At 38.0% G+C, this 25,856-nt stretch overlaps 2 protein-coding genes and 2 gene segments (V, D, J or C); all 4 read right to left on the reverse strand.

Moving 5' to 3' along the window:
* Positions 1–21,345, reverse strand: part of LOC121197977 — a 29,672-nt gene extending 8,327 nt beyond the window's left edge. The window contains 4 exon segments of the C gene segment in view: positions 4,497–4,544; positions 4,937–4,950; positions 20,867–21,173; positions 21,250–21,345. Coding sequence covers positions 4,497–4,544; positions 4,937–4,950; positions 20,867–21,173; positions 21,250–21,298 — 418 coding nt within the window.
* The window catches only part of LOC121197996 (immunoglobulin mu heavy chain-like), a 180,519-nt gene that overhangs the window by 64,015 nt on the left and 90,648 nt on the right, over positions 1–25,856 (reverse strand). The gene's annotated exons all lie outside the window — the stretch shown is intronic.
* Positions 1–25,856, reverse strand: part of LOC121197979 — an 83,932-nt gene that overhangs the window by 56,607 nt on the left and 1,469 nt on the right. Inside the window, 1 exon segment of the C gene segment in view lies at positions 13,321–13,443. Within this exon segment, the coding sequence occupies positions 13,321–13,443 (123 nt within the window).
* LOC121197983 (Ig heavy chain Mem5-like) overlaps positions 1–25,856 on the reverse strand; it is an 84,423-nt gene that overhangs the window by 27,495 nt on the left and 31,072 nt on the right. The gene's annotated exons all lie outside the window — the stretch shown is intronic.

A 25,856-nucleotide genomic window follows, 5' to 3' on the forward strand; every position in this document is an offset into this window, starting at 1 on the left:
CACAGCTACAGTTATAAATCCCATTTGTGCTGGTTGGCCATGCAACTAAACTCTGTACAAAACATTTAATGCACTGAATGTGACGGATTTCAGAACACTTGACAATATAACTGTGTTCATCCAAATCAACACAGTGAACCTGTAAGTTTTTTGTTTTTTACTTAAAAGGTTTATTGTAGCCAGACAGAGCAAATGACTGGTCAGAAATAATGATTTGGTCCCAGTTATGTTTTAGTAATAACGTTGAATAATATTATTATTATTCAATAATAATAATATTGTTATTGAATAATAATTATTATTCAATAGGATTATTCAATAATAATATTCACATGAATATCATGAACATGATCTTCACTTTATGTGCATGTCATTGTTACTTGGCTTTACTTTATAACTTGTAATGTACTTAGTCAAAGTGTTTACTTATTTTCAGTGAATTTATTTATCTTATATTATGTCTTATAGAGTCTTTAGAACTTGGTATAAGTGAAAGGCAGAAAAAGTCTGCATGTTTACCTTCACCAGGCTGAATATCATGTTATAGAAGAGAGAGGTTATGAAGAGAAATATGAAGGAGGACGTTGTGGACCACAGACTGCTGAACTCATCCTCTTCAGTGGCATCTTCTATGCAGCTCAGAGCAAAACTCAGTTGTGACTCTGAGGGAAAATCTAAGAAGAGGAAGGTATAGGTGTTTAGATGAGGAATGTGTGTGTGAGTGTGTGTGTGTATTAACAAAGGTTTTCAGTAAGATAACACATAGACACCATTGTTTCTATTAAATATTGCTAATAAACTGAAACAAAGCATCATTCACTCTTTGATCATTGTCATGTGTGGACACTGAATCAGTTAAACAGTGAGACATTAGCAGACAGTGCTGTGGGACTTTACTCATGCAAAGTGAATCTTTGTGCTTGCTTTTCATTTTGTGTGGAAATATTGAAGTCATTCATGAACATGTCACAAAATTTTCTCCATGCAACATTTATTTAAAACACTCAGCACACTTCTCAAGCTCTTAGACAATGTGACAAAGACACAATGAGGACGAACAAAACTAAACTGACATGTTGACTCTTAATTGTACAACCAAACAATTGGTGACATCACAGAGTGCTCAGGTTCCCATGGGGGAGAGTGCACACAGAGACAGAACGACATATTTGCACAAAATGCCACATTTATAGCTGATTATACTAAGAGTTACATTCAATGGAATTACCCATGGCTGTAGATACGGAATTTGATTTCATGGACCCATTGCTGCCAGCAGGCCGGACATTGCAGACGAACATGTTGTCTTTCTGCTCCCACTTTTCCTTGGTGGTGGTGTAAACACTTGTCACTGAGTAACCGTGTTGGGTCTTCTGTGGGCTGAAGTTGATGCCATCAGCATAGTTGCTGGAGTTTGGTCCATGAACTTCTGACCAGGCAATGTAGTAATCCTGTAGCACAGGACCGGAGACCAGACACACCAGAGTGACCTCAGCACCTTGGTTGATGTTCTGCTCTGGGAGGATGTGGACTGTCACTTTTGGTTTTCTTCCATCTAAAAGAAATGAGGTTCACATATAAGCTATACATTTGCTTTTACTGCCTGACATGTTTGCAGTGTAAGTTAGTTGCCTCCCCCAGATTCACAGATTGCTATTGTACCAATCAGTTTCCATCACTCAGTAACATACCTCCTCTGTGAACTGTCAGCTCTTGAATAACTGGTGTCATTTCTCCTGTACTGGCAGAGCAGCTCACTTTGTTGACTTTCTGCCACTCAGCGTAACTCAGAGTTAGCTTGCTGGTCTTGCTGAGGTCACTGCTCATTTTTGTATCGTTGCTGGTCACACTTTGTCCATCAATTTGCCATTTGATTTGAGTTTGATCTACAATGGTCTTGTCTTGTCCATCGATGACACAGCTCAGCTCTGCTTGATTGTTGCTGAAAATTATTTTGGGACTTGGTTGGTTCAGTGTCACTGTGATAGGAGCTACATGAGGGAGAGCAGCAGAGAGACGGGGTCACAACCATTTTCTAACATCTGACTAATCAGAAAAAATATTGACTTCATATGTTTGTTATTATTATTTTTAAGAATTACAATAGCACTTTACCTTTTGAGGTCTTTTTTATATACTTATTTCCTCTATAAGTTGCCTCACAGGTGTAAACAGCTTCACTCTCCCAGTCTGTTTTCTTGACCTTCAGGACACTGACAGCTGAATATAAGTCTCCAGTTTGCTTAAGGCCATATTCAATGAAGCCGTCCAACTCTTCACCACCCTTTCTCCATTTAAATGATTCAAGTGTTCCACCAAGACCATCCTCAAGTATACAGACCAGGGCCTGGGTGTCTTCACTTGGCACATAGTAATCTAGCAAAATCAGTTTTGCAGGCTCTGAACAGGTGGAGAAAATAGCAAAGTTACAACCTTTTACTTTCAGATTATTTGTGTGCAAGTGAAAGATTCTTTGTTGAAAGGAAAAATGTGTGTGTCAGACAGACAAAGGAAATGTCACAAATGTGAGGGAATAAATATTGCTGAACATTCAAAGATAAGAGCAAATGAATGGGGATCACATGTTGGCCTTTTATATTCTAAGGAGATTAGAGAGACATGTTTACAAATTGAAAAATGAAAAATTACATACTTTGTATTTGCACATTTCTTGAAGATCCGTAATGAGTTACTGAACAGTGAAAAGACTTCCTTGAATCCCACTCAGCTTTTGATACTTGGAGCACACTGACTCTTGTATATGTGTGGTTGTTGTTTGGGCCAGCTGAAGAATATTGTTCTGAAGTCTGGACAGGCCCACTGGCATTGGTCCACTTGAAAGTGACACCATTTGGGGAGAAGTCTCGTGCAAGACAACCAACAGTGATTGTGTTTGTAGATTCAGGTTGGCACTGAATCAAAGGGAACACACTTGGTGCAGTGGTTGGTCCTGTGGAAGAGATGTAGAAGTTTAAATTCAAGTAAATTAAGAAACAGAATTAATCACTCTACTGAAAAAAACTGATCATGATAATCTAATAAATACATTCATTCATTTTATACCGCTTAATCCGTCAGGGTCACGGGGGAGCTGGAGCCTATCCCAGCTGACTATTGGCGAGAGGCAGGGTACACCCTGGACTGGTCGCCAGTCAATCACAGACACACAAAGACAGACAACCACATATGCACACACTCACACCTACGGGCAATTTAGAGTAGCCAATTAACCTAACCTAAGCCACTAACCCATGCGTGTTTTTGGGATTGTGGGAGGAAGCCGGAGTACCCGGAGAGAACCCACGCATGCACAGGGAGAACATGCAAACTCCACACAGATACTCTATATACAATGTAACTGAAAAATCAAATATATTTTTGAAAGTTGGATCACATTTTTAAATGTTATTTCATATTTTTTTTTAAAGCTTATATTTATTGCTATTTGGTAATACTGAAACCAAATTTGTTTCAGTATTTGTTTTTAAAGACTCTGTAGGAGCAGTGGCAGGTTTATCTTAATAATTAAACAGAACAAGGAACTTAATAAACAGTAGATTTAAAATAATGTAAGTAGATTTAAAGAAAAGCTATCAACAGGTTAGAATGTCTTTTTGCACGATAAAACTGAAGAACAATAAATTATTGTTTTAGTGATTATTTATATTTGTCTGTCGGCTCACAGATAAATAGACTGAAGCAGAGAGTGCTAATATCACGGCAACAGTATCTCAAATCCAAAGCTACTGCATTGTTTTATTGAATCAAGAGCTCAATATAATGAATCTATTAAATGTTTTTCTTACTGTGTTACATTAAATCTAACCAACATTTTGTTCTTTCAGTTTTACAATAAATCTGTAAACTGAAAAAGTGGAATGTTAAAAAGTAAGGTGAGTCTTCTAAACTTTAAATCCAGGATTATCAATTTAACGTTCACTACAAATGCACATTTGTTCCTTTTAAAGTCAATGTACTGTGTTGTTTCAATTCATTCAACTAAAAGTATTTACTTGTGAATGTCTTTGTTAAGAGTTAAACTGTCTGAAACACATCATGTCACTTGCTGTCTTTAAAGCGAATGAAGCAGATGTAAGATAAATATTAATGTGTTCACATTTATGATAATTTCTTCTTAAAATAATGTGGGTACAGTATGGTGTATGATTGTAATCCACAGAAAGAGAAAAAGTAATTGAATAATAATGTGAATAAACAGATACTGCCATTCATCAGTAACAATCACAATATCCAGCTGAATAAACTGTATAGCAAATTAAAAACCACCTCCTGAATTAAGTGAAAATGCCAAAGAGGAACTTTTTGAAATGCTCTCTAAGAAACAGCTGCATTAAAACCATCTTGACGGCTCTGCTTTATCTGCTCTGTCTGATCAGTACAAACTTCAGGACTTAAAGTTCTCAACCATCAATAATCACATTTTAAATGAAAAACAAAAGCGAGCAAAGCAAATATAGTGTTTAAATGTGGCTTACCTGAATGTACTGTGACTTGAGTCCCACTGCCCCAGTAGTCAAAATAATCACAGTGCTTCATCTCCATTCACTGCTTGAACAAAAACCTGAAGCACCAGAAACACCATTAAAAACTTCACTAAATGTATGAAATGCATAGAAATCCTGGTACATGTGATACCCTGGTTTCATCCTTCAAGTATGTCTCTTTTGTTGATTTTTAATCAGTTCTTAAAGTTAAGACTTTCTAGAAGAAAATGTACATCTGTGCACTCACTGTGACATAAAACCACTAATTAAATAACTGTTAACTATTGATCTGCTCATTAAAAATGATAAACATGGTCATTACCTCATATTCAAAGAAGAACTATTTTGTCTTGTCCTTTTTTTTAATCACAGGAAGAGATGAGTGTAAAAGTTTTGTTTTTAGGTTTTTGTATGGACGTATATCTCAGTGTGCCAGCTATACCCCACCCAAATCACAGTGATAAACACTAATACAAAAACCAGACACTGTTTTCTGCACTGGAGAGTAAGGGGACCTATGTTGTCAGCCTCAGGTAAGGAAAAACAAAGCTTAAATTCTAATCAACAAAACTATTTTGGACTTTATAATTTTGGATTGCTTGTTTTGTTTACAAATATTATGTGTGTTTTTAAAAAAAGCAGCAACAGTTCTGAGATATCGATACTCTCTCAGCTTGTTAGGAGACTCCATGAGCCATGAACAAACCACAACCAAATGAAAATAAAGAGATAATATAAATCATGAGATTACTGATGTTGTTATAAAATTGCTCACTAAAAATGGAAGCAATAATGAATAATGAATGTTTATTTACTGATGTCAAACCATGTGAATAATTTGTTTCTCCGCCTCATTAGAAGCAGTTACCAAGCTGAAGGTGTAAATCCACTTGGTAACTGACACAGTGACATCTGCAGTGGTTTGTGGACAGCTCTCTAGCATCCTGTGTCACTGGGGATCTCGTATACAATAATAACCAGCAGAGTCTTCAGTCGTGCAGATACACCTGGTCCATGTTGGTGTCTGTGGATATGGACAAAAGATTCTGAACCAACTTGGAATAAACTTAGCTTCCTCCTCTAGGAGCAGAGATGTGGGTAACCCACTCAAGGCCTTTTCTTTAAGCTTATCTAATCCAGGCGATGTGAGCCTTGTCATCTGATGTTCCTGCAGGTGTACAGGTGAGTTTGTGGGATTGTGTTGAGGGAGAGTCTGACTGCAGACATCAGCTTAAATTAATCAGTAAGTTCAACAGATATATTTGATTGCTGGTTATTGGTGCCTGTCTCAACTAAACTACTGTATAGTTTTACAAGTTTCATTCAGCATTTTGATAAACTCTGGCTTTTGACCCAGCTGCTGTGATAAAGGGCGATTTTGAGTTTGCAAATATCCTAATCATACAAACACTCCTCTTCTTGATGTGCATCTTTTTTTTCTTGCTTCACTGAGCTATAACTTGTACTTGGTCAACCATTTTACCTTTTCTCTGGCTGTTGTAACTGAAATTCAGAAAAAGTTTGCACGCTTACGTTGGCTGAACATCATGTAACAGAGGACAGAGAATGTGAGAAGAAATATGAAGGAGGAGGTTGTGAATCATAGACTGCTGGAATCCGTGCATCTTAGAGCTAAATTTCAGATTTGACTGAATGTGAGCTGTTTTTACACAGCTGTTAATATCGCTTTGGCATCAGTATAATTTCAGACACGTGCTGTATGCAGTATAGATCATTTAAAAACAAATATGATGCATGGGATGTCCTGTGCTTGCGAGCCAGTTGCTTTATTGCTTTACTTTGTATTCAACAGATTTTGACCAATCCATCAATTATATTAAAATAAAGCAGATATATTACAAAACAGTTACATAGTTTTAAAAAGAAAAAAAAAAAAAACCCCTGCTTCTTTCATCACCTTATCTGTTGTCAGTTATCGTTGTAATGAATGATATCACTGAATATATGATACCTATTATTTAATTTGTAATTAAATTAGAAGTTAGTTCCATTTTAAACACTTCCCACTTTTGTACTACTTTTACTTCACATTGTTAAACAGTCATATTCAAATCAAATTCAAACATCCAAAAGTCAAACCCAGTATCATACACTAAATGCAGCTATTTTAAATAGGAAGCCTTAAGCTTTCAACTTCTCAAAAGTATTCCAGAAACCTTGAAGATTTTAAAATATAGTACTGATGTCGTCCAATAAAAAGGGATTTATTAGAACTCCTACAATCCTGATAAAATGTCTATTTGCCTGTTTAGCAGTAGTTCTAAAACTTGTTTCATCAATTTGGAAAATGAAAAATGGAAAATGACTCAAGACAAATTTCGACTTTGACAAATATGGCCGGAATTAGGATTTTATGGTCCACTCTGACTTCATCATAAAATCTGGGAATTTTATAGATTATAATTTAGATTATAATTTGAATTTAGGAAGTATTTAGAATGCTTCTTTATGTCATCCTGACATCTGTACTGGTTTGTGTACAGCTCTGTGGCTTCCTGTGTCACTGTGGCTCTCGAGCACAGAAAACAGCAGAGTCTTCAGCGGTCAGACTGTTCATCTGCAGATACCCCTGGTCCACATTGTTGTCTCTTGATATGGTGAAGCGACTCTGGACAGACTTGGAATAAGCTTTAGTGCTACCACTAGGAGCAGAAATGTAGGCAACCCACTCCAGGCCTTTTCCTTCAGCTTGTTTGATCCAGCCGATGGCTGCAGAATCATCAGATATTCCTGCATATGTACAGGTCAGTTTGTGGGATTCTCCGTGCCGCTTTACTGCTGGTTCAGACTCAGTGAGCGTCTGACTGAAAACACCTGCGGAGAAAAGCAGTTTGATCAGAACAGAGCCAAGCACAAACCTTGACAACAAAAAAGATGAGCGTAGTGCGGGAATCACCAGAAATTGCTGATAGCAGCAGAAATGTTATACACGAATTTAAAGTCATGATGGGTGTGTGTTGTATGTGTGGCTGGTGGCTTTGTCTATCTTCAGTTCACATAAATACAGATAGAGGAGATCAAGATTTGCATTGACTCCTCCTCACAGTGCTCAAAAAATATTTGTCATCCTTCCATTGCTTATTATATTTATGTTTTTAAATGACATTCAAAATAAATGCTACTGGGTGGATCCAACACTAATAATAATAGTTATTATTATTATTATTATTATTACAAGTATTATAAGAATGATAATATGATGATAATAACAATGGCTTTAACAGTCAAGTGTTTTCATTTAGGCCATGAGATGGTGCTCAACATCTACTAACAACTACTTGTGCATAAGTCTTATGGAGTTATGTCCAACATATTTGCATGCTAACCTTAAATGAGTGAAACTACTGATGCTATATTAAGGTTATTGAAAATAGATAACATGCAGTTTACTTTGGTGTAAATGTAGCTTCTGCACAGTACTGTATATTTATTCACATAGCTACTAATCCTGTTTAATTGCTTCCTAATAAAAGTAAACCATGCCATTTTCATACAAACAGTATATGTATACTGTTGTCAGGTTGCCTCGAGTTGGAGAAAACAGGATGAGGTCAGGGTGCTGTTAAAATATGTGGAAACAAGTCAATTTTTTCTTGGGTGACTGTAAGAATGCAACCGCCAGAAGTGAACAAAGGAGTAACCTTGAATTATTTAAGTAAATTTCTTCATCTATTGAAATGAAATACAAAAACCCTGCAATAGATTCTACTTTCATGACTGTTTTCTCACCGGGAGTCTTACTGGGCTTTATGAAGACAATAAAAAAAAAGTTATATTAAGTATTTGTATTTATAAAGTGTAAGAATCAAGGGAAATTATAAATAAGATTAAAGTGGAAAAACCCAGATGTCACTGAGATCACTGAGCTGCTGTAAGTGCCTCATTATAGAGAGAGAGGAGAGAAAAACATGGCATTAACTGCACTCTACGGGTTTAAAGTGGACCTACAATACAGATGCAACAATAGAAATGTTTTTAGTTGATTTTCTTTCTTTGTATTTTTGAGAAAGAGGAGTAAGAATGCTTGATGCATGACTGAAAAGAAAAAACAAAAAATTTACGAAGTAGATATTGGTTTTGAATGCTCCTTAGGACCTTGATTAAATTATGTAAGTGCAGTTGGTGTTAAATTATACAGTTATCGGTGGTGTCAAGAGAGGCACTATGACCCAGTGAGAGCAGCACAGAGGTTGATTCAGAGTGTGTAGTAAACAGAAGATTCTTCACAACTTTCTTATGTCAGTTTCAGTGGAGTGACAGGGCCTTAAACAGACTGAAATGGTTAAAAATAAAAAAACATGGCTGTTTGATAGGTGCATGGAAGGTGATGGACAGAGAAAGCCACAAAATGTCATCTCAAAATTCCAAACCAAATGACTTTCTAATCCAGACTTCTGTCATCACTCTTATTAAAAAATAGTCCAGCACTGAAGTGTCAGTGGGTACTGAAAGATTTTTCACTACTGAGAGATTTTTCCGTGTTACTCTGACTGAGGTAACATCAAAAAGAGAATTAAATAAATATTATAAAATGAAGAACACGTGTACAAATGCTGCTGGTAAGAAAACCTAGATTTCACTGAGATCACATTGTTACTTGTTGTCTGTGGAGGTTTTTGTGCAGCTGCTCCACTGTCTTCAGTCACTGTGTATCGAGCACAGAAGTAAACAGCAGAATCTTCTGCTGTCAGGGAATTGACCTGGAGGTACTGAGTGCTGCTGGACACAACTTCAGTCATGGTGAAACGGCTTTGGAAGGAGCTGCCATAGATAGCAGAGTTTCTGCCTGCATTCATTCTCCCAATCCACTCCAGAGCTTTCCCTGGCCTCTGTCTTATCCAGTGTATGAAGTAGCTTGTCATGTCAAACCCTGATGAGATACATGACATCTTCACTGTCTCTCCAGGTCGTTTCACCTCAGAGGCAGACTGGTCCAGTTTGATCTCACACCAAGCTCCTATAAATGAAGAAATGATAAACATCATCCAACAAACTTATACATCACATGTAGGACATTAAAAAAAGTAAAGCAGATTTTCTCACCTTGAAAAGTAGCTACAAATAATAAACTCCAGACAACTATATTTTCCATTCTGTGATAAAAACTGAAGTTCAGTGCTCTTTGACTGGTGTTAAATGTATCAACCTGTCCCCGTGTTCTGCAAATTGTTGATGTGTTTATAGAGAGGGAAGAGTTTGCATAGACCTCCCTCTGCAGGTGTAACAGGAAACACGTAACAAAGAGAAATGTATTAATTTGTGTGTTTGATTGTAATTTGTGTGTGTGTGTGTGTGTGGGAGGAGGGGGGGGGGGGGGGGGGGGGGTCACTGTGAATTACGGTGAAGCTACTAGTACAAATTGTTGTAGTGTTCTTTCTCAAAGCTAGCCAGATACATTTAACTACTTAATGACGTCTCTCTGAGCAAGTATGTGCTGACATCTAATCTATCAAAAATCGTCACTATTCATGTTCACATGAAAAACATGTCTTGCTGGTTTCTGAGTATTTGTGCAGGTCTGTTGGTTTGTATTACCAACAGCTAAGGAGCTGCCATAGCTAGCACAGTAAGTGCTGATGCATGCAGAACACTCCAAAGCTTTATCTGGCCTCTGTTGTGTCCAGTGAATATTTTAAGTTGATCAGAAATGATTGTGTTGTATCTAGATGTGATACATGACATCTTCCTGACAAGTTAACTTTGTCAGATGTCATTTTGTACCACACTGCATGGAAACAGGAAAAATCTTTTACTCACCTTCTCCAGACATGACAATGCACACACACACACATTGAACACATAAAAATGTCATCACTCATACACTTCAGTTAAAATGAAGCTTCTCTAAATCAAGTGCGATAATTCTTTCTATTAGAAACAAAAATATCCTGTAAAATTCAATAAATTCATTAACATTGATAAATGCTGTGACTCAGTTGAGCTGTAATATCTATATTAATTCTCATATTCAGAACATGTTTGTGTGTTCTTCAGCCACATGAGTCTCTGGGTATTTGTACAGGTCTGTCAGTGGTTTGTAAGGCTGTGGAAGTAATACCACTGAGCACGTACACAGTAATAAACAGCTGTGTCCTCAGGCTGCAGATTCTGTCCTGTTAATCTCACAGAACTAGACGCAGTCAGTGTGTGGTAAAGGAACTTGCTCTTCAGAGCATTGTTTTGATAAAAGCCGCCTCCACCCCTACTATGCATAATCCAGTCCATTGCTTTTCCTTCACGCTGTCTGATCCAACCTGTTGCATAGCTGTTATCAGTCACAGAATAACCTGAGACCTGACAGGTGATGGTCAAAGACTGTCCAGGCTGCACAACCATGGATTCTGGCTGCTTGAGGTCAATACTGTTCACACCTGTGGAAACAGAAATCAACATTATCTCCATCATTCATCTGAGTATTGAGTGTTTCTATTGAGTTTATTAGTGTGAATCCACTGAAAGCTCCTCACAGGATGCAGCTGCCAGCAGCAGTATCAGAGCTACAGAGAACATGGTTGATGCTGAAGCTGAACTGACGTGAGCTATTCTGTCCTCTCACTGACACACAGACACTTCACTTCCTTATGAGGAACCAGTATTTGCATGTTGTTAAGTTGTTAATTTGCATCCTACACAGATGTGTTCAAATACAGGTGAAATGCTAAGCTTTTACGTCTCTAGTTTCCAGAGGTCAAAGGCTTCATTGTATTTCGAAAACTTGTATTGTTAATTTTAATAATTTAATTTAATAAATAAATTTCAATAGTGACTGAGGTAGAAACTTTGACAAATCAAACTGAAAATCTCTTCACCTGCCCAGCAGTCTTGTCCTATAGTCCAGCACGTTAAACTTTGTGTCCACTGTCCTCTGTCGTGAAATAAGTACAGATAAGTAGAAGACACCTAAGTTTTACAATGACTCCGCCTCACAAGGGATTAAAAAATTAGATCAGATCTCAGTTTGGTGAAACTGCAATAATTTCTTCACAAAGATCAGTAGTAGCAGAAACTTGACACTGACTGCCCTCCTTCGATCTGTCTATCTATCTATAAAATTTTATTTATTTATTTATTTTTTAAATTTAAAATACATAAATAAACTATTTTTACATTTACATATAGTATTTCATACCTGGACAACAGTTTCAGCAGATTTTTCCTCTTGTTGACTGTTTTGTGAGGAAGGGATGTGTGTTTTCTTTAATTACGTGCTTATTATTGTGGTTTGTTAATGATCAGCTTTTTACAGGGTCATTTTCCATCATATTTTAAAAAATAATAGTAACACTACAGAAAATAAAAACATTTTAGTGTGATCCAACAGCCTGTTGTAGATGAGGACTGCAGGATTTTGTACAGCTGCTCAACCAGCTTCAGTCACTGTGAGTGTCGAGCACAATAATAAACAGCAGAATCTTCAGTCTTCAGACTGTTCATTTGCAGATACAGCTGCTCTCTGCTGTTGTCTCTGGAGATGGTAAACCGGCTTTGGACTGACTGAGAGTAGTAGATGTAGCTGCTACCATCACCACTGATAGTGGCAACCCACTCCAGTCCTTTTCCAGGAGCCTGTCTGACCCAGGCCATCCAGTAGCTGCTGAATGAGATTCCAGATGTTGTACAGGTCAGTCTGTGAGATTCTCCAGGTCTTTTAACCACTGGCTCAGATTCAGTCAGAGTCTGACCATCAACACCTGTCAAACCAAGAAAGAAAACAGTGATTTGTTACAAGATGGTAACATTTTGAAAACAAATTCAACTCAACATCAGTGAAACTCTTCACCTGCCCAGCAGAGAGTTAAAAGCAGCAGTCCTGTCCTATAGTCCATCATGTTAAACTGTGTGTCCACTGTCCTCTGTCATCCTCTGTGCAGTCAGATAAGTAGAGGTGGAAGACATCTGAGTTTTGCATTGACTCCTCCTCACAGGGAGGAGACAACTGGATTGGTCTTGTCTTTCAGTTTATTGTTTGATTGTGAAACTGGAGAATTAATGTTTGCAGATGAAACCCCCAATTTAATTGTTTTGAAATTTGCGATATTTGCGATATTTTATTTTGTGGATTTTATTACTACCAAAATTGTAATCTGAACAAATCAAACCCAGTAGATAGTTAAAAGCAGCAGTTCTGTCCTATAGTCCATCACGTTAAACTTTGTGTCCACTGTCCCCTGTCATCCTCTGTTGTGAGATAAGTACAGATAAGCAGAAGACACCTGAGTTTTGCAATGACTCCGCCTCACAGAGGATTAAAAAATTAGATATGATCTCAGTTATTGTTTGGTGAAAGTGCAATAATTTCTCTACAAACTACTATCGTGTCTCCTTATATTGACAAAAACCACAGAAAACTTGACACTGACTGCCCTCCTGAGTTTTTTTTTTTTTTTTTTTGTGAACACTACATTAGATTTCAATCCTATTTTGTGATCTACCTTATATGTCAAAATATATATATATATGAATGTGGCTGAAATATTTACATGTAGTATTTCAGATATTCATACCTGGACAGCAGTTTCAGCAGATTTTTATCATCTTGTTGACTGTTTTGTGAGGAAGGGATCAGTATAATCTGACATTATTTTTGTGTGTGTGTGTTTTCTTTAATTATGTGGTTTTTATTGTTGTTGTTTGTTAATGATCAGCTTTTATCAGGGTCATTTTCCACTTTCCATTTTCCATTACAGCAACACTTCAGAAAATAAAAACATTTTAGTGTGATCCAACTGCCTGTTAAAGATGAGGACTGAAAGATTTTGTACAGCTGCTCAACCAGCTTCAGTCACTGTGGATCTCGAGCACAATAATAAACAGCAGAATCTTCAGTCTTCAGACTGTTCATTTGCAGATACACCTGCTGTCTGCTGTTGTCTCTGGAGATGGTAAACCGGCCTTGGACTGACTGAGAGTAGTAGATGTAGCTACTGTCATATCTGATAGTTGCAACCCACTCCAGTCCTTTTCCAGGAGCCTGTCTGATCCAGGCCATCCAGTAGCTGCTGAATGAGATTCCAGAGGCTGTACAGGTCAGTCTGTGAGATTCTCCAGGTCTTTTAACCACTGGTTCAGATTGTGTCAGAGTCTGACCATCAACACCTGTCAAACCAAGAAAGAAAACAGTGATTTGTTACAAGATGGTAACATTTTGAAAACAAATTCAACTCAACATCAGTGAAACTCTTCACCTGCCCAGCAGAGAGTTAAAAGCAGCAGTCCTGTCCTATAGTCCATCATGTTAAACTGTGTGTCCACTGTCTTCTGCCATCCTCTCTGCGGTCAGATAAGTAGAGGTGGAAGACATCTGAGTTTTGCATTGACTCCTCCTCACAGGGAGGAGACAACTGGATTGGTCTTGTCTTTCAGTTTATTGTTTGATTGTGAAACCGGAGAATTAATGTTTGCAGATGAAACCCCCAATTTAATTGTTTTGAAATTTGCCTGAGATATTTTATTTTGTGGATTTTATTACTACCAAAATTGTAATCTGTGTTTAGTCGTCTGACACGTTAAGAAAAAGGAAAAATTCAAGTGAGTTAAAATGCAGTTAATTTTGACTGGTTTTTATTCCTTCCTTTAAAATAATATGTAGTTAAATAGTTAATTTGCATCCTTCAGAGATGTGTTTAAATACAGCTGAAATGTTCAGTTGTTTCTTCTCCAATTGCCAGACAGAAGTCAAAGTTTTTATTTGTTGATTTATTTATGTTTTCATTTGCACATCAGTAGAGTTTCATTAAGGGAACGTTCAGTTTAAAATAACGTAAAGTTGGAGGGTAGCTGAGATGGAAATCTTGACAAATGAAACTCATGAAAACTCTTCACCTGCCCAGCAGATAGTTAAAAGCGGCAGACCTGTCCTATAGTCCATCATGTTAAACTGTCCTCTGTCATCCTCTGTGCAGTCAGATAAGTAGAGGCGGAAGACATCTGGGTTTGCATGGACTCCTCCTCACAGGGAGGAAAAAAATATCTGATGTGTCAGAAGGTGCTGAAAACGTGTCACTGACTGCCCTCTGGTGTTGTTACAACAGAAACTGCATACTACTTTCCATATGCAGTGACAGCAGCCAGTTACTGTAATACAGACTTTTGCAGACTGAATGAAACAGATCAACTGGCATTTTTCCAAAGATTTTGTGTTTTTTGATCCAAATCCCCTCCTTGTATTATCACTTCACTGCGGCTCAGAAAGGAAACACAAAGAAGGATTAATTCCCAGAGATCAATTATTTCATCGCTGTCACATGTGAAGAATGACGAGCTTAACCTCCAGGACTTGAGTTGGTCGAATTTAGATCCACATCTGACATTATTTTTGTGTGTGTGTGTTTTCTTTAATTATGTGGTTTTTATTGTTGTTGTTTGTTAATGATCAGCTTTTATCAGGGTCATTTTCCACTTTCCATTTTCCATTACAGCAACACTTCAGAAAATAAAAACATTTTAGTGTGATCCAACTGCCTGTTAAAGATGAGGACTGAAAGATTTTGTACAGCTGCTCAACCAGCTTCAGTCACTGTGGATCTCGAGCACAATAATAAACAGCAGAATCTTCAGTCTTCAGACTGTTCATCTGCAGATACAGCTGCTCTCTGCTGTTGTCTCTGGAGATGGTAAACCGGCCTTGGACTGAGTGAGAGTAGTATTGGCTGCTACCACCACCACTACTGATCCAAGCAATCCACTCCAGTCCTTTTCCAGGAGCCTGTCTGACCCAAGCCATCCAGTAGCTGCTGAATGTGAATCCAGAGGCTGTACAGGTCAGTCTGTGAGATTCTCCAGGTCTTTTCACCGCTGGTTCAGATTCAGTCAGAGTCTGACCATCAACACCTGTCAAACCAAGAAAGAAAAGAGGAAGTTGTTACAAGGTGGTAACTTTTTGACAACAAATTCAACTCATCATCAGTGAAACTCTTCACCTGCCCAGCAGAGAGTTAAAAGCAGCAGTCCTGTCCTATAGTCCATCATGTTAAACTGTGTGTCCACTGTCCTCTGCCATCCTCTGTGCAGTCAGATAAGTAGAGGTGGAAGACATCTGAGTTTTGCATTGACTCCTCCTCACAGGGAGGAGAGAAGTGGATTGGTCTTGTCTTTCAGTTTATTGTTTGATTATATTAATGTTCACAAGTTATTCCTCCAAGTCAGTTTCATTTTCTGTAAAATATCTACAAGCTGTAACAGCACAGCCACTTTTACCCATATTTCCTTAATTAATGGTTCTACATGAAAATTTTGGTCCTGCAATCTGACAAATTTTATAATTCATCTTGGCATCATGGTTTCTCATCGCTCTGGGCAGAAAATCAGTTTAACAATTGGCAGTATTATTCTATTTGATAGAAATGTATGAGTTTTTCAAAAATTACAGTTGTCATTTCACCATGTCATAAAATTCACCAATGTTCTGAATAAATTTTGGACTGTTGCCCTTTCACCTTTCTAAATAGCTTCTAATGCAGTCAAGCTTTTTGTCTAAACAAAAAAAATTTTTCAGCTTGTTTCATGTTTCAGACTAAATAATTGGTGTGTTTATAAGGAACAAATAGGTTGCACAGACCTCATAGAGTATCGTGTCAACAGCAGGGGAAAATGTTAAATACTAATTTTGGGGCTTTGCTCTAGCAGTTTCATGTCCACCAAGAAAAACTGGAGCTACATATGAATGTATTTGTTCATACTGAAGATTTTGGCTACTGTTGATTTTAGCTTTGTTGGTTGTTATTTTCTGACCAGTGGTGTGGAAACAGGAGAAATCAAGCGTCTGTGTTTCTCTTCTACTCTGATATCAGCTGTAGTGGAAGTCAAAAGACATTAAAAAAAAAAAAAAAAAAAACCTTAAAATTCATGACATGAAAAAATGTCTTTTTTATTAATGTTCATTTTTCGGAACATGTTTTGTTCAGTCATGTGTGCTGATGAGTATTTGTACAGGTCTGTTGGTGGTTTGTGTCACTGTGGGTTGACGTGCACAGTAATAAACAGCTGTGTCCTCAAGCTGCAGATTCTGTCCTGTTATGGTCACTGTTCCAGCAGACATGTCTCTGCTGTAGCTGTAGCAACTATTGAATGTTTCTAATGTTTATTAGTGTGAATCCACTGAAAGCTCCTCACAGGATCCAGCTGCCAGCAGCAGTATCAGAGCTACAGAGAACATGGTTGATGTTGAAGCTGAAGTGGTGTGAGCTCTTTTGTCCTCTCACTGACAGACAGACACTTCAGTTCCTTTTGAAGAACCGTTATTTGCATATTGTTGAATACGTAAATGTTGGCATTGTCAAGAAATTTTCAAAATATGGTGGTTGAGCCCCATAATCAACACTGTTGCTCTGATCAACAAACATCTGTGAGTATTTTTGAAATTGCTTTGTTTTCATCTCACCATGTCATACACTAATGTTCTGAATATATTTTGGGACATGAACATTTCACCTAATTATTCTCTGATCCATCCAAACTTCTTTTCTGACCAAATGTTCAGCTTGTTCCATGTTTCAGACTAAATGAAACTTATCCATGGTTTGTGTTTTTGAATGTGAAATGGGTAGTTTAGGTATGAATAAACATGTGAGAGTAGAAAGAACCCTCTATATTACAGTCAGTATTGTAACATAATAATGAGAATAAATATCTAATTATCAATTGAAAATGCAGAAAAATCCAATGTGAATATATGAAAGTGCTTTTGCAGATGCTGAGAAAACCCAGATGTGACTTAGATCCCATTACGACTTTTTGTGTTTGGAGGTTTTTGTGAAGTGGTGCTGGACACATCTTCAGTCGTCATGAAACGGCAAAGTAGATACATTAAAATGCTTAACTGCTTTTCTGTCTGTCAGTTGTTTCAACGAAATGTCTCTGACAAACAGTTTTTTCCTTCCCACTGTCTGATTCAGTCATGTGTGCTGATGAGTATTTGTACAGGCCTGTTGGTGGTTTGTGTCACTGTGGGTTGACGTGCACAGTAATAAACAGCTGTGTCCTCAGGCTGCAGATTTTGTCCCGTTATAGTCACTGTTCCAGCAGAAGTGTCTCTGCTGTAGCTGAACTTGTTCTTCAGAGCATCATTTTTATAAAAGTTGCCTCCACCCCACTGGTGGAAAATCCAGTCCATTGGTTTTCCTTCACGCTGTCTGATCCAACCTGTTGCATAGCTGTTATCAGTCACAGAATAACCAGAGACCTGACAGGTGATGGTCAAAGACTGTCCAGGCTGCACAACCATGGAGTCTGGCTGCTTGAGGTCAATACTGTTCACACCTGTGGAAACAGAAATCAACATTATCTCCATCATTCATCTGAGTATTGAGTGTTTCTGATGAGTTTATTAGTGTGAATCCACTGAAAGCTCCTCACAGGATCCAGCTGCCAGCAGCAGTATCAGAGCTACAGAGAACATGGTTGATGCTGAAGCTGAAGTGGTGTGAGCTCTTCTGTCCTCTCACAGACACAGACACTTCACGTCCTTATGATGAACCATAATTTGCATATTGCTGAATATGTAAATGATGGTGTTGTCAAGAAATTTTCAAAATAATTGACTAATTCTGAAAATGCTTTGCTGTCATCTCACCATGCCATATAACTATCCTCATAATCCGTCAGGGTCGCCGGGGAGCTGGAGCCTATCCCAGCTGACTATGGGCGAGAGGTGGGGTACACCCTGGACTGGTATGTAACTAACCTTTTTTCTAAATATATTTTGAACTTTGGATTTTTCACCTTTATAAATATCTCCTCATCCATCCAAACTTGTCTGATCAAATGTTTTTCAGCTTGTTCCATGTTTTAAACTAAATGAACCTAAATCATGGTTTGAATGTGAAATGTGTAGTTTAAATACAAATTTTATAATAGAAAGAACCCTGTCTATTACAGTGAGTGATGTAACACAATGATGAAAATAAATATCTACTCATCAGTTTAAAATACAGAGAAATCTAATGTGAAAATATGAAAGTGTTTTTGCAGGTGATGAGAAAACCCAGATGTCACTGAGATCACATTTTGAATTATTGTCTTTGGACATTTTTGTGCAGCTGCTCCTCTTGTCTTCAATCACTTTGTTGAGCACAGAAGTAAACAGCAGATTCTGAGTTATAATGTAATGACTTTGAAAGGAGGTGCAATAGCTAACAAAGTTTGTCCCTGTGCTCGTCCGTGCAGTCCACTCCAAAGCTTTGTTTTGCCTCTGTCAAATCCAGTGAATACTGTAACTTGATCAGACGTGTCAACCTTGTACTCAACTTCTCCAGGCATCACAATATACACACACAAACACACACACACACGCACACACACACATACACAATAAACACATGAAAATGTATAATACACTTGTTGTGATTAGTTTTATATAATGATGTCATCTGAAGTGGAAATCCATTGAGATAATTAACTACTAATTTAATAATTACCTAATTCAGAACATGTGTGTAGTTCAGCCACATGAGTCTCTGGGTATTTGTACAGGTCTGTCAGTGGTTTGTAAGGCTGTGGAAGTAATACCACTGAGCACGTACACAGTAATAAACAGCTGTGTCCTCAGGCTGCAGATTCTGTCCTGTTAATCTCACAGAACTAGACGCAGCCAGTGTGTGGTAAAGGAACTTGTTCTTCAGAGCATCGTTTTGATAAAAGCTGCCTCCACCGTAACGATGCATAATCCAGTCCACTGCTTTTCCTTCACGCTGTCTGATCCAACCTGTTGCATAGTTGCTATCAGTCAAAGAATAACCAGAGACCTGACAGGTGATGGTCAGAGACTGTCCAGGCTGCACAACCATGGATTCTGGCTGGTTGAGTTCAATACTGTTCACACCTGTGGAAACAGAAATCAACATTATCTCCATCATTCATCTGAGTATTGAGTGTTTCTGATGAGTTTATTAGTGTGAATCCACTGAAAGCTCCTCACAGGATCCAGCTGCCAGCAGCAGTATCAGAGCTACAGAGAACATGGTTGATGTTGAAACTGAACTGATGTGAGCTCTTCTGTCCTCTCACACACTTCACTTCCTTATGAGGAACCATTATTTGCATATTGTTGAATAATCTTTTCGTTTCCTACAACATTTTGGTTAAATACAGCTGAAATTCTTCCATTTGCATATTGTTGACTATTTAAATTTCTCTTTTGCCAATAAAGTGAAGGAACAAAAAATGTAACATTTTTGGAGTTAGAGGTTTGCAGTTGTACATCAAAGATGTTAAACAAAAATCCTTCCAATCAAAAAGATAAAGAACAGGCTTCAGCAGTCTCATCAGTCACATCTCCTCTTTGTACCGTTCACCGTCACTCTTTCTCGAATCATCACGCTCACCTGAGCACAGCAATAAACAACTGAAGCTTCAGTCTTTTAGCTGATTACCTTTAGACCTACTGTCTGCATCTGTTATTTAATCATTTTAACTGTTCCTTCCATCAGTCAACACTAATAATGTTTCAATTTCCTTTACAACTTAAGAAAATATAAAAACATGTACAGCTGTTTACTGTTCAAAGTTAGTCTTTGACTCTCATAGTTCAAAGATAAGTTCAGATGGATGAGATGAGCTGCTGTAAGTGCCTCATTATAGAGAGAGAGGAGAGAAAAACATGGCATTAACTGCACTCTACGGGTTTAAAGTGGACCTACAATACAGATGCAACAATAGAAATGTTTTTAGTTGATTTTCTTTCTTTGTATTTTTGAGAAAGAGGAGTAAGAATGCTTGATGCATGACTGAAAAGAAAAAACAAAAAATTTACGAAGTAGATATTGGTTTTGAATGCTCCTTAGGACCTTGATTAAATTATGTAAGTGCAGTTGGTGTTAAATTATACAGTTATCGGTGGTGTCAAGAGAGGCACTATGACCCAGTGAGAGCAGCACAGAGGTTGATTCAGAGTGTGTAGTAAACAGAAGATTCTTCACAACTTTCTTATGTCAGTTTCAGTGGAGTGACAGGGCCTTAAACAGACTGAAATGGTTAAAAATAAAAAAACATGGCTGTTTGATAGGTGCATGGAAGGTGATGGACAGAGAAAGCCACAAAATGTCATCTCAAAATTCCAAACCAAATGACTTTCTAATCCAGACTTCTGTCATCACTCTTATTAAAAAATAGTCCAGCACTGAAGTGTCAGTGGGTACTGAAAGATTTTTCACTACTGAGAGATTTTTCCGTGTTACTCTGACTGAGGTAACATCAAAAAGAGAATTAAATAAATATTATAAAATGAAGAACACGTGTACAAATGCTGCTGGTAAGAAAACCTAGATTTCACTGAGATCACATTGTTACTTGTTGTCTGTGGAGGTTTTTGTGCAGCTGCTCCACTGTCTTCAGTCACTGTGCTTTGACGAGCACAGAAGTAAACAGCAGAATCTTCTGCTGTCAGAGAATTGACCTGGAGGTACTGAGTGCTGCTGGATACAACTTCAGTCATGGTGAAACGGCTTTGGAAGGAGCTGCCATAGCTAGCAGAGTTTGAGCCTGTGTTCATCCTCCCAATCCACTCCAGGGCTTTCCCTGGCCTCTGTCGTACCCAGTGCATATAGTGGCTTGTCATGCTATAACCAGATATGATACATGACATCTTCACTGTCTCTCCAGGTCTCTTCACCTCAGAGGAAGACTGGTCCAGTTTGATCTCACTCCGGACTCCTGTAAAAAATGGTGATCATTATCCATTTACACACACACACAAAAGATACATTAAAGCAAAAGTGACTTTTCTCACCATGAATACACAGTACAAAATATAAACCCCAGATAACTGTATGTTTCATTCTGTATAATCCCTGTCCTTCAGCGTTGTCTGAAAGCAGTGTTTGTATTAATCTTTTGACAGAAAGACTCCCTGATGGTGCGTTTATAAAGGAGCAAGAGTTTGCATAGACCTCCCTCTGCAGGTTAAAAAGGGAACATGAAACACAGATGTACCTTTTCATGAGTGAAGCATTTCTGAAACAGCAAAGAAAATGTTGTAAAACAGCATATGTCTGGCAACTATGCATTGTCTGGGAAAGACAAAATGATAATTATGTTAAGATACTGAAGTACACTGAACTAATTGTCGTGTTCATAAAAGCACTTTGAGACGACTTTTGCTATGTGATATTGTACATTATCACGCTGTAAGCAGCCATTAGAAGATGGTAAATTGTGACTTCAAAGGGATGCACATGGTCAGCAACAATACTCAGACATGCTGTGGTACTCAAATCATAATTGGTATGAAGGTGCCCAAAGTGTGGACTGTTGACATAAGGCAGGCCAGATTCTGAACCTATCAACTGCGTGCCTCAGCATAAACATTTGTAAATAGTGGTTATCTGAGTTACTGTTGCCCCTTTGTCAGTGAGGCCAGTCTCCTCTGACCTGTGTTTCTGCCCACAGAGCTGCTGCTCACTGGTTGTTTTTTGTTTTTCTCAGCATTCAGTGAGAACTCTAGAGACTGGTGGGCATGAAAATCCCAGGAGATCATTAGTTTCACAAATACTTAAAACAGCCCTTGCAAAAGACACATAACGCTATTAACCTAATAAACAGTGCTTATTCAAACCACTTTTGTGTTGAACTGAACATAACAGCTTGAACAAGCAAAATACAGTCCATTGCTTTTCCTTCACACTGTCTGATCCAAGCTGTTGCACAGATGTTATCAATCAAAGAATAACCAGAGACCTGACAGGTCCAAGGAGCTGCCATAGCTAGCAGAGTTTCTGCCTGTGTTCATTTGCCCGACCCCCTCGGTTTCCCTGGTCTTTGTCATATCCAGTGCATATAGAAGCTTGTCATGTGAAACCCAGATATGTTGCATGACATCTTCACTGTCTCTCCAGGTCTTTTCACCTCAGAGGGAGACTGGTCCAGTTTGATCTCAGAGTAAATCCACAGTGTCAGACATATAAGTCTGTCACACAGACACATGAGCCTTTAAGAGCCGGGGCTTACTACACCAGAGTGAAGTTGATTTTTGTGATTGTATCTAAAGAACTTCAATTAATGTGTCTTGTAATGCTGCTATTGAGATGGGAAATCAGTAAAGAGAAACCTTTGTCTCTGTGAGCCAAGGCTTGTTGGCAGGACAAAAAATAAATAAATAAATATATAAAATCCAATGATATCTTGTTTTTGACAGACTGATGTTCGTTCTAATTTAAAGAATTAGTAAGAGCTTGAACATTCAATGTTACATGTTCATCAGCACTGAAATATAAAATACCCACAAATGTGGGCTGTGATTAGATTTTCAGCTCTTGCTTGAAACTCACTGTAGAGAAACTAATGTTTGTGACATAGTCAGTTTATCATTCTTGAAAAGCAAAAAGTTGTTGTTGCAAGCCACAAATGGTGGAAAGATAGATGCAAAGATACAATGAACTGGTCTGAAATCATTAGTGGTCTGAGGGCTCCTCCTCTGGTGGCTTCATGTTACAAGTGTTGAGGGGTTTTTGTTCAGATCTACTGATGCTTTGTGTTACTGTGACCCCCTGGCACAGTAATACACAGCAGTGTCTTCAGGCTGCAGATTCTGTCCATTTAGAGTGAATGCTTTGCCGGAAGAGTCTAAGTTGACAGTGAATTTGTTCTGTAGTGAAAATTTAACTCTTGTGTCACTACTCATCCACTCCAGTCCTTTCCCTGCAGGTTGTCTGATCCAAGCTGTTGTGTAACTGCTAATAGAATAAGTGACCTGACAGGTGATGGTCAGGCGCTGACCTGACTGCACAGTCACAGAGGCTGGCTGTGTCAACTGTTCACACTTTACACCTGTTAAAAGAAGAAAATGTTTTGTGATAAATTATTCAGTTATTCTGCAAAAGAAGAAACAATTACTGTGATAATGACAAATCCAGAGAGACTCACAGGATCCAGCTGCCAACAGCAGCAGCAGAGCTACAGAAAACATGGTTTGTGGTGAATCTGAAGAGACGTGATCTTCTGATCCTCTTTAACCTCCACAGTCTCATGTCAAGTCTTTATAACTGCATCCCAAGGAAGAGTTTGCATAGAGACCTGACAGATGCTGGTTACATGGATGTGGGTTAATGTGGAGCTAAATAAAGGAACAGAAATAATAATAATTGTTAATTGCAATTGTTATTTTTTTCACCACTCTTCTACTGAAGCTTGTCAAAGCCTTAATTCCAGATTAAATACTTTTTACCAGAACAAAACTTATATTCATCTATATTTAAATAGTTTATCAATGGTCATACCATCACTCACATCTCAACCATTACAAATAAATATTAAAATTTCTGGTTTTGCTGTAAAATGTTTTTTTATACCTAAACTTATTTTTGAAGACATTTACTGTCCATTTCTATTCACTGTCTCTCACTGCGCCTCTTGTGTGCTGTAATGTGCGGTTTTATTATTCAAATTGTGTTTGAAGTCAGAGACAATTAGCAAAACCATTTAACTGTACAAATGCTGTTTATTGTTCTGCTGCCGTCTCCACTGAGGATTCGTTTCAATGAAGTTCTGTTGTGGAATAGGCCAGATTCCTGTTTAATGATACAGACTTTGTATGTCTGTTTATAAATATTATTTTTCTAATCAAACATTGTCAGTGTGTAGTGTAACTTTATTCTTGACTTTTCTTTAACTACTCAAACTCTGGACATTAATCATGTGAGATAATTGTGGTAAAGATGAGGACTGTAGGATTTTGTACAGCTGCTCAACCAGCTTCAGTCACTGTGCTTCTCGCGCACAATAATAAACAGCAGAATCTTCAGTCTTCAGACTGTTCATCTGCAGATACAGCTGCTCTCTGCTGTTGTCTCTGGAGATGGTAAACCGGCCTTGGACTGACTGAGAGTAGTAGATGTAGCTACTGCCACTACTGATGTAAGCGATCCACTCCAGTCCTTTTCCAGGAGCCTGTCTGATCCAGTTCATGCTGTAGCTGCTGAATGAGATTCCAGATGTTGTACAGGTCAGTCTGTGAGATTCTCCAGGTCTTTTCACCACTGGTTCAGATTCAGTCAGAGTCTGACCATCAACACCTGTCAGGACAAAAAGGAAAATAGTCAAGTGTTTCACATTGGTACCTTTTAAAAACAACTTCAACTCAACATCAGTGAAACTCTTCACCTGCCCAGCAGAGAGTTAAAAGCAGCAGTCCTGTCCTATAGTCCATCATGTTAAACTGTGTGTCCACTGTCCTCTGTCATCCTCTCTGGAGTCAGATAAGTAGAGGTGGAAGACATCTGAGTTTTGCATTGACTCCTCCTCACAGGGAGGAGAGAACTAGATTGTACTTGACTCGTACAAAATTTCAAATTAGAAATAATTTCAAAATGTGTATTAATATTTCCATAGTAATCATATTGCTTGTCATAGTTAAGTATCTTTCTAAAGGCCATGGGATGGTGCTATACATCAGTTAACACAAACAGGAAGGAGTCATTTTCACTTAACTTTAAATAGGTGAGACTACATAGTGTTAACACATGCACTGCAAATCATTTTGTTTGTTCGATTTAGAAAGAAATTTAGAAAGTTCCCTGATGCCTTAAAAATGTGACTATGGTGAAATATATAGTTCAACATTATTTTATGAGTTTTGAAATTATGAAACTAGCTGAACTGGTCATTAGATTGACTTTGGTAACACTATGATGACAAAAAAACAAAACAAAATAAAACATCACTGTCAAAAATGTGTCAAAGGACTTTGTAAACAAACATGTTCAATGTGGATAATATGTGAATATTCTGTGTGGTTCAGTCACATGTGTCGACAACTGTGGCCACTGAGAGCAATAATACACAGCAGAATCTTTATGTGTGTGTGTGTGTGTGTCTGCTTTTCTTGGTTGGTTATACGAGCATAAAAGTGTAGAGTATAATCTACTACATGATTTCTAACACTGTTTAAATTCAGTATAAGTGTTGGTGGATTTAAAGAGAGATTCCAGACAATGGGGACACATAGAGATGTTCAAAGATCTCGTTAGATGATTAAATGCTTCAGGACAACCAGTCCAATCACTGACAAACTCATTTTCAGTGATATACTGTGTTTCATTGGTAACTGAATATCATGCAGTGGGGAATGTGTTTTGAAAGTCTGACATGCTTCAGTACTTCTTATACAGACATCAGTTTTTGTACAGCTTTGTAGACTCACTGTGTCACTGTGCTTCTCGTGCACAATAATAAACTGCAGTGTCCTCTTGTTTCAGGCTCTTCACCTCTAAATACACAACGTTTATGGAAGTGTCTTTGGTGATGGAAAACTGCCCTTGGAGGCTCTGGGCAAATATTGTGCCAGTTCCGCCATCAATGCGTCCGATCCATTCCAGTGCGCTCCCCGGTTTCTGACGGATC

Source organism: Toxotes jaculatrix, chromosome 18 (genome assembly GCF_017976425.1).
Source record: "Toxotes jaculatrix isolate fToxJac2 chromosome 18, fToxJac2.pri, whole genome shotgun sequence".
Classification (NCBI taxonomy): Eukaryota; Metazoa; Chordata; class Actinopteri; family Toxotidae; genus Toxotes; species Toxotes jaculatrix.